General features: G+C 32.1%; 1 protein-coding gene across 1 annotated transcript; it reads right to left on the bottom strand.

The window, feature by feature from the left end:
- Positions 1–1411: 1411 nt before the first annotated feature.
- LOC139485224 (uncharacterized) lies at positions 1412–10558 on the bottom strand. The gene is made up of 9 exons (XM_071269511.1): positions 10483–10558; positions 10097–10153; positions 8321–8375; positions 7101–7150; positions 4309–4569; positions 3879–4074; positions 3286–3384; positions 2610–2705; positions 1412–1921 (listed from the first exon to the last, which is right to left on the bottom strand). Exons 2-9 carry the CDS (start codon positions 10108–10110, stop codon positions 1643–1645), a joined length of 1050 nt encoding a protein of 349 aa, XP_071125612.1. The 5' UTR covers positions 10111–10153; positions 10483–10558; the 3' UTR covers positions 1412–1642.
- Between the last annotated feature and the right edge of the window lie 1325 nt (positions 10559–11883).

Raw genomic sequence — 11883 nt, forward strand, 5'->3', positions numbered from 1 at the left:
CTGTCATACAAGTGAGAGGTTTATCTAGCTATAAAACCAGGTTCAATCCAACATTGTCTACATAAGAAAATGCATGTACCAAGTCAGGAATATGATAGTTGTTTTCCGTTCGTTTGATGTGGCTAGAGCTTTTGATTTGGCTATTTAATTAGGAACTTTCTTTTTTTTATTTTCCTCGGAGCTCAGTTTTTTTGATATTTTACTTCTTACCAGCTTACAAATATACGAACATAGTAAAGAATGTTGCTTTTTGTTATAATAGAAAATAATCGAAAGTGCAATGCAATACCTATCACTCATCTTCTGTGGGCTGTTTTTTTTTATAAATAACATTGTAACACATAAGGTACATGTCGTTTACGGGTTGCATCGACTGCGGCGCATTAGGTTTTGGTCTTGTAATTTCCTTGGTATCAGGAGTGAACGCCCTGGTAGCGGACCGCTGTCTACCTTGAGACTGTTGTGCACTCGTTTTTATACATCTGTCCCACCAACGTCTCGTGCCCCTATGGAGATGGTGGGCAAATTACGTTATGCTGATTGGATGCTGATCTCAGGTCATTAAATCAGTGAGGTCAATAAACATAGTGATGCAAATGGTGGCGATCGGAATGTTGACATTCTGTCGAGTCGGGAAATGAACAAACGGGACTTATCTAAGCTTACTTTTAGCATGTATTGGTCCCGGATACAATATTCATGACTTACGCTTATAAAATAACAAAGTAATAAAGCGGGAACGTGTGAAATAAGGGTAAACAGAAGGGGGGAACAGTTGTTCAGTCAGGGGCCCCCATGGTCAAACAGTGAAGACGAACTCTATGTTATTATTCCAGAGACCTTACTAACAATATTTACATACAATAACAATATATAAGTATACAAAATGTTCATCAAATGTCTGTATACGCGTTAGCTAACAGTTAACGACGAACGCGAAAATAGAATAGAGTGTTTACTGAGTAGCCCGAAAGAGTTGTATGTACAAGCCTGCAACTTCCTCCCTGAACCGTAACAATAATAAGCAATGTGCCTTTGATCTAGGGGAATTAGGGAGGGGGTAATCAAAGATGTGTATATGGAATATAGAAAAAATCCGAATACAGTAAAACGTCCATGACCACGATATGGAAATCTGCAACGGGTGTCCGAAAGTAATTATCGAAGTGATGTGCTCATTCGAATACATAGTCAAAGTAATATGTACATTTACAGTGGGTATTCCAACATATTCCAAAAAAGAAATGTATGCAGTATTTCTGGCGAAACGTATGATTCATTTGCATTTTAGTGCTGTATTGATGGAAGTTGGAATTACAATCAACACAGAAAACACAAAGGCAAAATATTTCAGATAAATTTGATAGCTCTTGTTTAAAAGTATAGTAAGCAAACAATGGAACTCAATTTATCCAATCCATACTTTAATATTAAACACATATCAAAATAAAAAATAACAATAAGATCATAAAGGAGTATTGTGATGCGTTTAAAAAACATCTGTGCGGTTGATGCATTTAAAAAGTAACTTGTTCATTTGAAATCATATAGTAGTATGTTGCAGAGCATTACATCAATAAATGTGTCGTAAAAGTCCAATTCTTTAAGATTTGAATACATATACATATATGCATGGCAAATCTTAAGACTTTCCTTTACTTGTTGGTTTAAATTGAACTACTCCTTGATATAAAAGTGGTCCATATTGATGTAAATACATAGCAGGCCACACAAAAAAGTCTACTGTGTCACCATTTTGTGTATATCCTCTGTAGTCGTCCAGATTATCAGGAGCAAAGGAATAGTCTATTGGTGGATCACATATCGCACTTAACCAGCAGAGGTCAAGACATGCTTCGATGTAAGGTTTTAAAGATTCATCTCTAGGTGATGTTTTAGGAATAACATTTTCCCAGTAGTGCTGGAAATATAACAAATACAAGTTTTTTAATATTTTTGGCTACATTTGCCCAGAATTGTACTTCTAAATATTTGACCTAGATCGTTGAAAGAATTATTAACGGCTATGAATATACCATTCCGAATTTCCAACAAATACATTTCAAAAATAAATACTTAGAGTTCCTTCAGTTCATTGTACATTTTCGTTTGAAAACGATTTCAATTTCTTATGTCTGAACAGTTGAACTATGTTATTCTCATGTCCGTATGTTAATTTTATTTTGAATTCAATTTTGGAATGACTGTACTATTTTTTTCTGTCTATAAAGAAATAACATAAAAAAAAAGTGGTGCATACTGAATAACCCGTGTAGCGGGTTATTTTGAAGTGTACATCAAATTTTTATTTTATTTTAAATAGACAGAGGAATTATTACAATTTAATTCTTAATTCCATCTTAAGCCGAATATATAATAACAAAACGTTGATGACGTCACGGTTACATGACAAAACTAGGTATATGAGTTGATAGACAAAAAAATGACAGCCATTCAGAAGTCGCCCTACATCCAAAAATAAATTATTATATTATAACAACATTTCTAAAACTGATATGTCTAAAGTGAGGACATTAATTAATATTTGTATTAGAAAGTAACTTCTTTGTGATAAATATTTAATATTTTCGAATACTACATGTACTTACCTGACAAAGCTTGGGAATAAATTCTTTGGCATAAGATCGCCTTGCGTCTTTTAGATGTCTGGTATACACAACGGAATCTTCTTCTTTGATTTCAATCTATAAAAGTGAAACACACACACAGGTTTTTGCAAAACTTTCTTCAAAATAAAACGATCAAATCGATTATTTAGAATAGACCTATATTATAATTCGTTTCTGTGTGTGTTACATTTTAATGTTGTGTTTCTGTTGCGTCGTTGTTCTCCTCTTATATTTGATGCGTTTCCCTCAGTTTTAGTTTGTAACCCGGATTTGTTTTTTCTCAATCGATTTATGAGTTTCGAACAGCGGTATACTACTGTTGCCATTATCTATTTATGTTTAAATACTACTTTGTCTATCAATTGGAATCATTCTACTCCCAGCTCTCTAGTGATGTGTAGATACCGTAAAAAATAAAACGACTGTTCTAGGTTACATTTCTGTAAATATCGACAAACCAATCTTTTAACATTTGTTTTATATTTGGTGGACATAACACGCATTCTATTTTTTTTTTTTTTTTTTACAATAATACTTGTCTTCTCCAATCTTTTACAGAATGTACACACGACTTCATTGAAAAGAATAATATCCATGTATATATTTTAAAAGGCATTCTCCATAATTAAGTATTTAAATATGATAAATGTCTCACCGCACTTGTGTTGCTTATAGGACAATAAGGCACTACACAACATTGTTGCATATTGGATAACTGTAGTTTGGATAGTTCTGAGCAATGCTTCCAACAATCCTGAAGAAAAAAACAAAAGTTCGCCTTTTTTATTTATTTTTGCTTTCATTAAAACGAAAACACACCAAGTATTTCTATTACAAACAAAACACGATTTCACATTTAACAAATTAGTTAAAATCATACATCAGAAATGTGTAACAGGAATCGCTAATAATTAAACACAACAAGCCACATCTACTTCATACACCCAAATCCTACAGAACAACAGCCATATAAAAAACATAGAAAATAGCAACAATCTAGTAATTCGATAGGCTGAGTACACCTTTTTTCCTTGTAAGTATTGCACAAAAGTATAAATCCCGTATAAGGTCAATCAAAAATATATTTTCTTAATCCTTATTGAACAGGCAGTCATTTTTATGGATTTTTTTCTAATAGGGATATAAAGCTGTAATTTAGATACGTTTAATCTTTTAAGACAAGATCCGTGCATCGATTTTAAATAATACCGTATTAAGCTGGTATAATCTAAATACACTGTTACATACCTTAAACGTATCTAAAAGTAGAGTACAGATCACCTGTTCATCATTGCCCTTTGATACACCTTCAAATGCATCTGTCCATGAGTTATCATAGAGGCTGTTGAATTTCTCTGCTAGTTTTTGTGGTCGGTTTGGGTCGCTAAGATCGGTAACGAAAGGGTTTCCTTCTGTCATTCTTTCACCAGCTACTTTACTCAAACTATAATAATACATTACTTAAAAGTATGAGTAAAACAAATCATGAGGAAATAATATAATAGCAATATCAAAAGTTATATCAATATTTATCGACAGGAGTTTTGAAAATCATGACACTTTTTGTTTGGGATACAGTTTCTCCCTAAGGCGGTATTCTATTATAAGACTGTTAATAAACTAGTACAATAAAATATATAGGACTGTTAATAAACTAGTACAATAAAATATATTATACCTTGTTCTTAAACGATCAACTTCCCTACGAAGTTCATCAATCTCTACATTCATTGCGTCAGCTTGCCGTTTCATTCTATCGTTTTCATCTTTCAAAGTCTTATCAAGCTGTTTTCCAGCGGATCGTTTTAATTCTGATATCGTCTTATCATGATCTCTTTGTAATTTCTCCTTTGCCTTTGTCTCTTCTTTTAGTCTTTTCAAAATTTCGGCACATTCTGCGTCTTTATTTTTTAAATCAGCATCTTTCTTTTTTAAATCCCTTTAAATAATTAAAGTTCAGATTAAATTTCAATTGTCATGCTTTGCAGTGAATACAATTTATTTCTACATGTATGTACGTGCAATCTGGAAATAAAAGGTACAAAAAAGTATGGGCGCAGGAAGTATTAGTTTCATAGTTTATTAAAGAAAACTCAGCCGCAGAAGACTGCGTAACAGGAGCATATTATACACTGTAATATAAATCACAACATATTGCATAATACAAACGGAATACATTTTTAAATTATACATCTTCAGAGATAAATCTTTGTTTATTGCAGTTTTAAATCAGACAAGCATCTTTTCTACCTTTTGAATAAAAATTGACAGCTTAGACAGCACATTATTATTACAATATTTAAGCATGCCCAGTACTTTTTTAACATTTGGATATTTTAAATAATAAGGAGGTATGAACTTCCCCCTTAAATGTTTATTACACTTATGGTAAATCATTCTTTTTTTCTAAATGAGTTGAAATTGCTCGAATTATTCAAAACAAATGTCGTTTAACAACCAAAAGACGTGCATGTCATTTCATGTCATTTCATGTCGTCATTCGCCTGAAAAGATAACAAAAAAACCCAAACAAACTTAATAAGAAGGGATAAAATTACAACTTTTGTCAAGACCCATTAAAGATAGTATTTTTTAATTATTGTTGATTTACTCATATGGGTAACGTTCGGAAAAAAACACATAGCTGACAATGTGTTAAATGGGTTTTATTGTTGATGCCCGTACGGTGACCTACAGTTGTTAATTTCTGCGTCAATTGGTCTTTTGTGGAGATTTCTCTCATTTAATTGGCAGTCATACCACATCTATTCTAAAACCAATTGTTGACATGATAAGGGTTTTGTACTTGTATATTTTATAATAGTATGATGGTAAGAGAAATTGTGCTTGATTTGCATATGATTAAGACATATTCTTTTTATCAGTTTAAATGAGGTCTGGTGCTAGCTATATGTGACATGTCAGTAACTGCTAGTAGTGTTGTTAATTCATGTTGATCTTGTTATTTTGATTAGAGGTTCTTTTGTAACCTATTTTGACATCGGGATCGGACCTTTTTTAAGATTAGTTTTACTGTAGGTATTGTTGTGTGTTTGTTTATTCTCCATCGCCTAGATGTGTACGGGGACGGTTGTTTATCTTTGATTCATTACGATATTTTGGAGTCCATTTTCCAGAAACCATTATACATTTTTGCTAAAGGCCAACTGAAACCCGTCTGTGGGTGCGGGATTTTATCGCTGTGTTGAAGACCAATAGTTTGCCATGTGTATATTGCTCTTCGGTTTTTATTTTTATTTCAGATCATCAAATCGAATCAAAAAAAGGGAGACGCCACACGATAGCGCACTTACATTTGTAATAACTGCCCTTTTTTTTTACCCCGATTCATCGACGATCGAAGTTTTTTACGACCTTGACTGGCTATACAGCCCTTTCGCAGTCGCCCTCCCCATTCCGGATTCATCATTTTATGCCGGGGTCCTTTCAAGTCGACTATACGTACGGTATGATTTTTCATTGTTGAAAGCCGAACAGTTGCATCTCATGTCTTGCATACACTTCATGAAAAGTTTTCTCATTTGGCAATCATACCAATTCTCCTTATTATTATCTTATATATTTTTTTAATGTATCCTAGTGTCATGGGGACCATTTTTTAACAATATTGTGTATGTCTTACAGTTCCAGTATGTCATAATACGATCATAAATTATTGTTTGAAATTATTTCTGTCTCAATTGAGAGGAATTAAGAGGACATATCTTTTTTTCCAGCTATGGTGGGATACACGATTAAAAAATTCACCGATGCCATAGTGTTTTGTTGTTTTTTTGTTTGTTTTTTTTTTTTTTTTAATTTAAAATTATGTCACGGACGCTTCAACAGCCTTGTCAGCGAAAGAGAGATATATAATTTCTTGACATTTGACTTTGAAGTCAATCATGGACCGGCTATAAATTGCAATACAACATTCAATATGTTCCCCAATCTGTACCAACAGTGTATAAGAACAACTCATGTGGTTGAAAAACTTCCATAGCAATAGATGGAAAATACTTATAATACATGTATAAATATAAATATTGTCTTTGTTGACATAAATGTTTGTTTTTATAGTGATTGAGATTATAACACAATTTTGACTGATGTACCCCTTTTTTACATGTTCACCTATTTGTCTGTGGGTTTTGTTCACAGATTGTTGTCAATAAAATAGAATTTTATGCAACTGTCAAATAAGTGAGAGGTTTAGCTAGCTATAAAACTAGGTTTAATCCACCATTTTCTACTTGAGGAAATGCCAGTACCAAGTCGGGGAATATCACATTTCTTTTCCATTCGTTTGATGTCTTTGGACTTTTGATTTTGTCACTTGATAAAGTACTTTGCGATTATAATTTTTCATCGGGTTAGGTATTTTTGTAATTTCACTTTTTAATAATTTTTATCAGACAATTGAAATATTTGTATCAAGAAAATTTCACTCAAAACGAATATATTTTTCACCTTTCTTGTTCCTTCAAGCGGTGTTCTAGTGTTGAATCATATATTGGCGTCTAAAAAAGAAAGTGAATTAGTGTGAAAAGTAGAATCACAACGGACCTGTATACTTTACAAGCAGACACAATCATTATAATAGTTTCCTGAGACGAAAACATTACCACTTATTTCATTGTTTTGATCTAGCATTTGTTTAATTTGATGAGAACAGTAAAGTAGCACTGATATCTTAAATGAGATACATATTACAACGAAGATGTAGTATAACTGCAAATGAGACAACGCTCCACAGGAGATCACATGACATGGAAATTAACAACTATAGGTCACCGTACGGCTTTCAACAATGAGCAAAACCCATACCGCATAGTCAGTTATAAAAGGCCCCGAAATGACAAATGTAAAAGAATTCAAACGAAAAAACTAACGGCCTAATTTAAGTACAAAAAATGAACGAAAAACAAATATGTAACACATCAGCAAACGACAACCTCTGAATTACAGGCTCCTGACTTGGGACAGGCACATACATATGTGGCGAGGTTAAATATGTTAGCAGGATCCCAACCCTCCCCCTAATCTGTGGCAGTGGCGTAAGATTACAATATAAGAACAAACTATAAAAATCAGTTGAAAAAGGCTCAACTCATCAGATGGTTTCAAATAGAAATACTACATAGAGTGGACGTGGCCGGGTAATGATATACTCCAACAACAACAAGATACTACATTTGTACGTACAGATCTGAGAATACTCGCAGTTACTGACAGCTAGTTCAAAGCCAAGTAACAACTATTAAAAAAATATGCATTTAAGACTATTTAAGATTATTCTAGTAGATCTTATTCTTTAATCTAATTTCTAATATTTTGCATTAGCCTCAAGGACTAGGAATTGTACTGGTTAACTAAAGTCTTATTCAAGCCGGGGAATTTGGTCGATTTTTATCCTGTCTTATTATTGTATCTACGAACGATTTTCTCGTAAACCATAAAATGCTTGATAACAATAACTGCATGTATCGGAAAGAATACATACTCGTATAATATTATATCAATTATAGAAATAGCTTTAAACAAAAATTGTTTGACCTCAGACAATATATGCTTGCTATTATTTACTGAAGTTCTTGTGAACAAATTAATCTTATACTGTATAAGTTAACCTTTTAGATTTTAAGCTTAACCCTGCTTAACTTGCATTAATTAACACAGAAACTACTTACAGCCTTACTAGAACGTGATCCTGAATTATATACTCTTAGACTACTAACATGTGGCCTGGAACAAGAAAAAAAAGATAGAATACATACCTCAACTTCTTATCTACATTGATATTTAGATAGAAAATATACAGTCTTATACTCATCTCAATTAACAATAGAAATAAAACAATCTATGATAGAAAGTAACTAAGAACTAGACTATACTGACAATAAATACAAAAATTAGGTCCTGCAATAGCGTTGCGATCCTGCTACTAGGCGCAAAATGTGTAATGCCTCTGGAAAATGAGGGCGTAATTCATAATAACAGGATATAACTTTGCAATAAGCCACTTACGACCCTCAATGTTTTCTTAATGTGCAGAGCTCGTCTATCTCTATCTCTACACGATGCAATTATATTCAAATGTGAAACGTAATCCTTTTTATAAAATTTGTGCTTTTTTTGTAAAACAAATCTTGTCTGGAGTTCATTTATTATCATTGCTGTTGATGTTGTTTCCCTTAAGCATTAGTACAAAATGACATGTCTATCTAATTCATTGTAATCGTATTTTTCATATTACTACTGTAATGCTTTAATTTTGTAATAAGCAGTCTTAGAAAAAGGGGTTGTCAACCTAACGAGAAAAAAACGTACATATACAGTTAACGTTTATGTAAGCAGACTTTTATTTTATTTTCAGGCAAGTGGATTTTTTGTGACTGTTTTTTTTTTTTTTTTTTTTTAAAGCTGCTATCCAAGCTCTCTGCGAATTGAAGAAAATTACAACAGCAGGGTTCCTTTCGGTAGCCTGTACTTGGCAAAAAGTGGATTTGCCCCTCCCCCTCCCCCCTCAAGCATGGCCTTTTTAAACAATATCTCAATATCCAATCGTCATCCCGGTTAGCAAGGCATCCAACACCCACCTTTAAGATTTATTTCTAATTTGTTCTGAGCTTGAATATACATGAAATATTTGCCACTGGACGTTAAGTAAACATCAATTAATCAATTAATTTTATGTTATCAAAAGCTTTTTTTTCAAATAGTTTTACCCGACTTCAATTGGTTCTATCTATTACATAATTATCAGTGAAACAAATTACAACTTAGCATATCGATTCAGAAATTTGTTTCGTAAAATGAATAATGTCGAAGTTATATTATTGTTAAATTGAGAATGAGAAATGGAAAATCTGTCAAAGAGACAACAATCCGACCTAAAAAAAAAAGCAGCCGAAGGCCACCAATGGGTCTTCAGCACAACAAAAAATCCCTCACCCAATGGCGTGCTTAAGTTGGCCCCTAAACAAAAAAGTGTACTAGGTCAGTGAAATAAACGTCTTACTAAATTTCAAAAATTATAAATGAACTAAACTTAAAATTCATACAAGACTAACATAAGCCGGAGGCTCCTGACTTGGGACATGCCGGGCGCAAAAAAAGGTGGTGGGGTAAACATTTTTTGTGAGATCTCAACCCCTCTATACCTCTAGCCGATATAGAAAAAAACACACATAGCATATTTTATTACTAAATTATGTTTAGTAAATAAATTCTTTTTTAATTTGAAAATAAGGCGATATTACGATAAAATGATAAAAATAACACTTTACTTTGTTGCTGTATTTTATCGGCTCATTATAACATTGTGTTTTTGAGCAGAATGTCAACACTTGGGATTATTTATATTCACGTTAACTAACGATCAAGTTGAAAATTGTCTATTTGTGTATCTTAATATGCATTATTTGACACTAATTTTGTTTTAAACACTTATAATAAGTACTTACCCTTTACCTGCCATTCTTGTATATATATATGTGTGCTTTTTAATACCGGTTATCAGTCTGAAAATGTAAACAATACAAAATGGTGAGAAAAGAGAGGTACCTATCCTGATTATATATATAAATGATCTTTTGCATTTTAAGGACCATATAACATTAACATATACTTTATTAAGATGATTTCGAAGAACTTGTTTTATGCCAGTGCAGCTAAAAAAAAATGCATCCATTTTGAAATTATGTTCCTTTTATAATAAACTGTATTTTAAAGTGAAAGTAAGGCACAACATACAAAAGCAAATGTTACATGCACGCAACTGAAATAACATGATTTATATATGTAAATTGTTCCTATTAAACTTATAATTTCGTACATGTTATAAACTCACCAAGCAGTACTATGAATATTAACCCATACAACATAAGATCATAACAATGATTATTAGTGTAGTACCTGTGTGATCATGTATCGATTAATTATAATATACTTACAAATAAAAGAACGCAACACAATTGATATTTTTCAAGAAAACTAACAATAAGTATCAGGTCGACGAATGTGTACAAACAAGAAAGTGACTTTGTCTAAAGATTTGTGCAACGACACTATTTAAGGATACATGTATGAATATCAAATTGTCAATTATTTTCTGCACAACAAAATTTGAAATGTTTTTGTCATTTTCAAATGTATTTCCAAATGGACAAATACAATATAAAATTACTTAGGGGTTAAATAATATATAACGCAATAAATCTTTATGATTTTAATTTTGGAGTACTTTTTATTATTATAATTATATGACAATTGAATCAAGGTGTTGTTTGCTGAGAGACTGCACTGTTTATTACAATTATTTTTCAGTATAATGTGTTTCCATAAAGAAGACATCTTGTATTGGTTAACCAAAACTTGCAAGATTCTCGATTTTTTAAAATATATGCATATGTTCATGGTACTTCTTTAATTATAATTGAGATAGGTGGCATGGTATTATCTGTTTTTGTGGTATACTCATGATCATAAGATAGAGTAGTTCAAATACCACTTCAACAACGATTCTACTAAGGGGTGTTTATAATAGGAGGAGGTGGTCGTTCACATCTGCATTTTTTAAATGTTAGGCCATTTTATCTATGATTTATACTGTATGCCCATTATTTTCTTATCTTTTTATTCCAACACCTCATTATTCTCTATTTTTTATTTTTATTTTTTTTTCCTTTTTTCTCTATTCTTTATATTTTTGTCCATTATTCTCTGTTCTGTAACCCTCATTCCACACCCTCATGAAGTAGAGTTTCTAAATTTATTATGGCAAGTATGAACTTTTGTCAGACTATTGAGGTGTCGGAGCAGTGGGGTATCGGACTAATGAGATGTCGGACCAATGTGGTGTCGGAATAATGGGGTGTCGGACCAATGGGGTGTCGGAATATCGGGGCGACCCCGTTTGTTTTTACAAAGTATGATTCGTCAAATCTTATAACAAAAAAAGGCAGTTGTGCCCATGTTGTTAATTCTTTTTTTTTTTTTTTTTTTAAGTTGGACTTAATTTTTACAGTTTAATTAGTTAATAAGTTAGTTACAAGTTATGAATTAAAAATACTTGTGTAAAGGGTAGAAGAGAAGGATTTTATTGGTATCGAGATTTGCGAAAATAATCATAGCTAGTGACGCCATTTACACAAGTTAAAATTGATAAAGAATAATAAATATATTTGTCTTTCGAAGTATTTATCTGATTCAACTTTTTTTGTTACATATTTTATTATTATCTTTTTGCGAG

This window comes from Mytilus edulis, chromosome 8, assembly GCF_963676685.1.
Source record: "Mytilus edulis chromosome 8, xbMytEdul2.2, whole genome shotgun sequence".
In the NCBI taxonomy this organism is placed as follows: Eukaryota; Metazoa; Mollusca; class Bivalvia; order Mytilida; family Mytilidae; genus Mytilus; species Mytilus edulis.

Bases quoted from the DNA above. Each gene is read 5' to 3' on its own strand.
- LOC139485224 (XM_071269511.1), bottom strand. The intron at 3,385-3,878 runs GTATGTAACAGT...TTTTTTCTTCAG, and splicing joins TACTTTTAGATACGTTTAAG to GATTGTTGGAAGCATTGCTC. The intron at 1,922-2,609 runs GTAAGTACATGT...TTATATTTCCAG, and splicing joins TTATTCCCAAGCTTTGTCAG to CACTACTGGGAAAATGTTAT.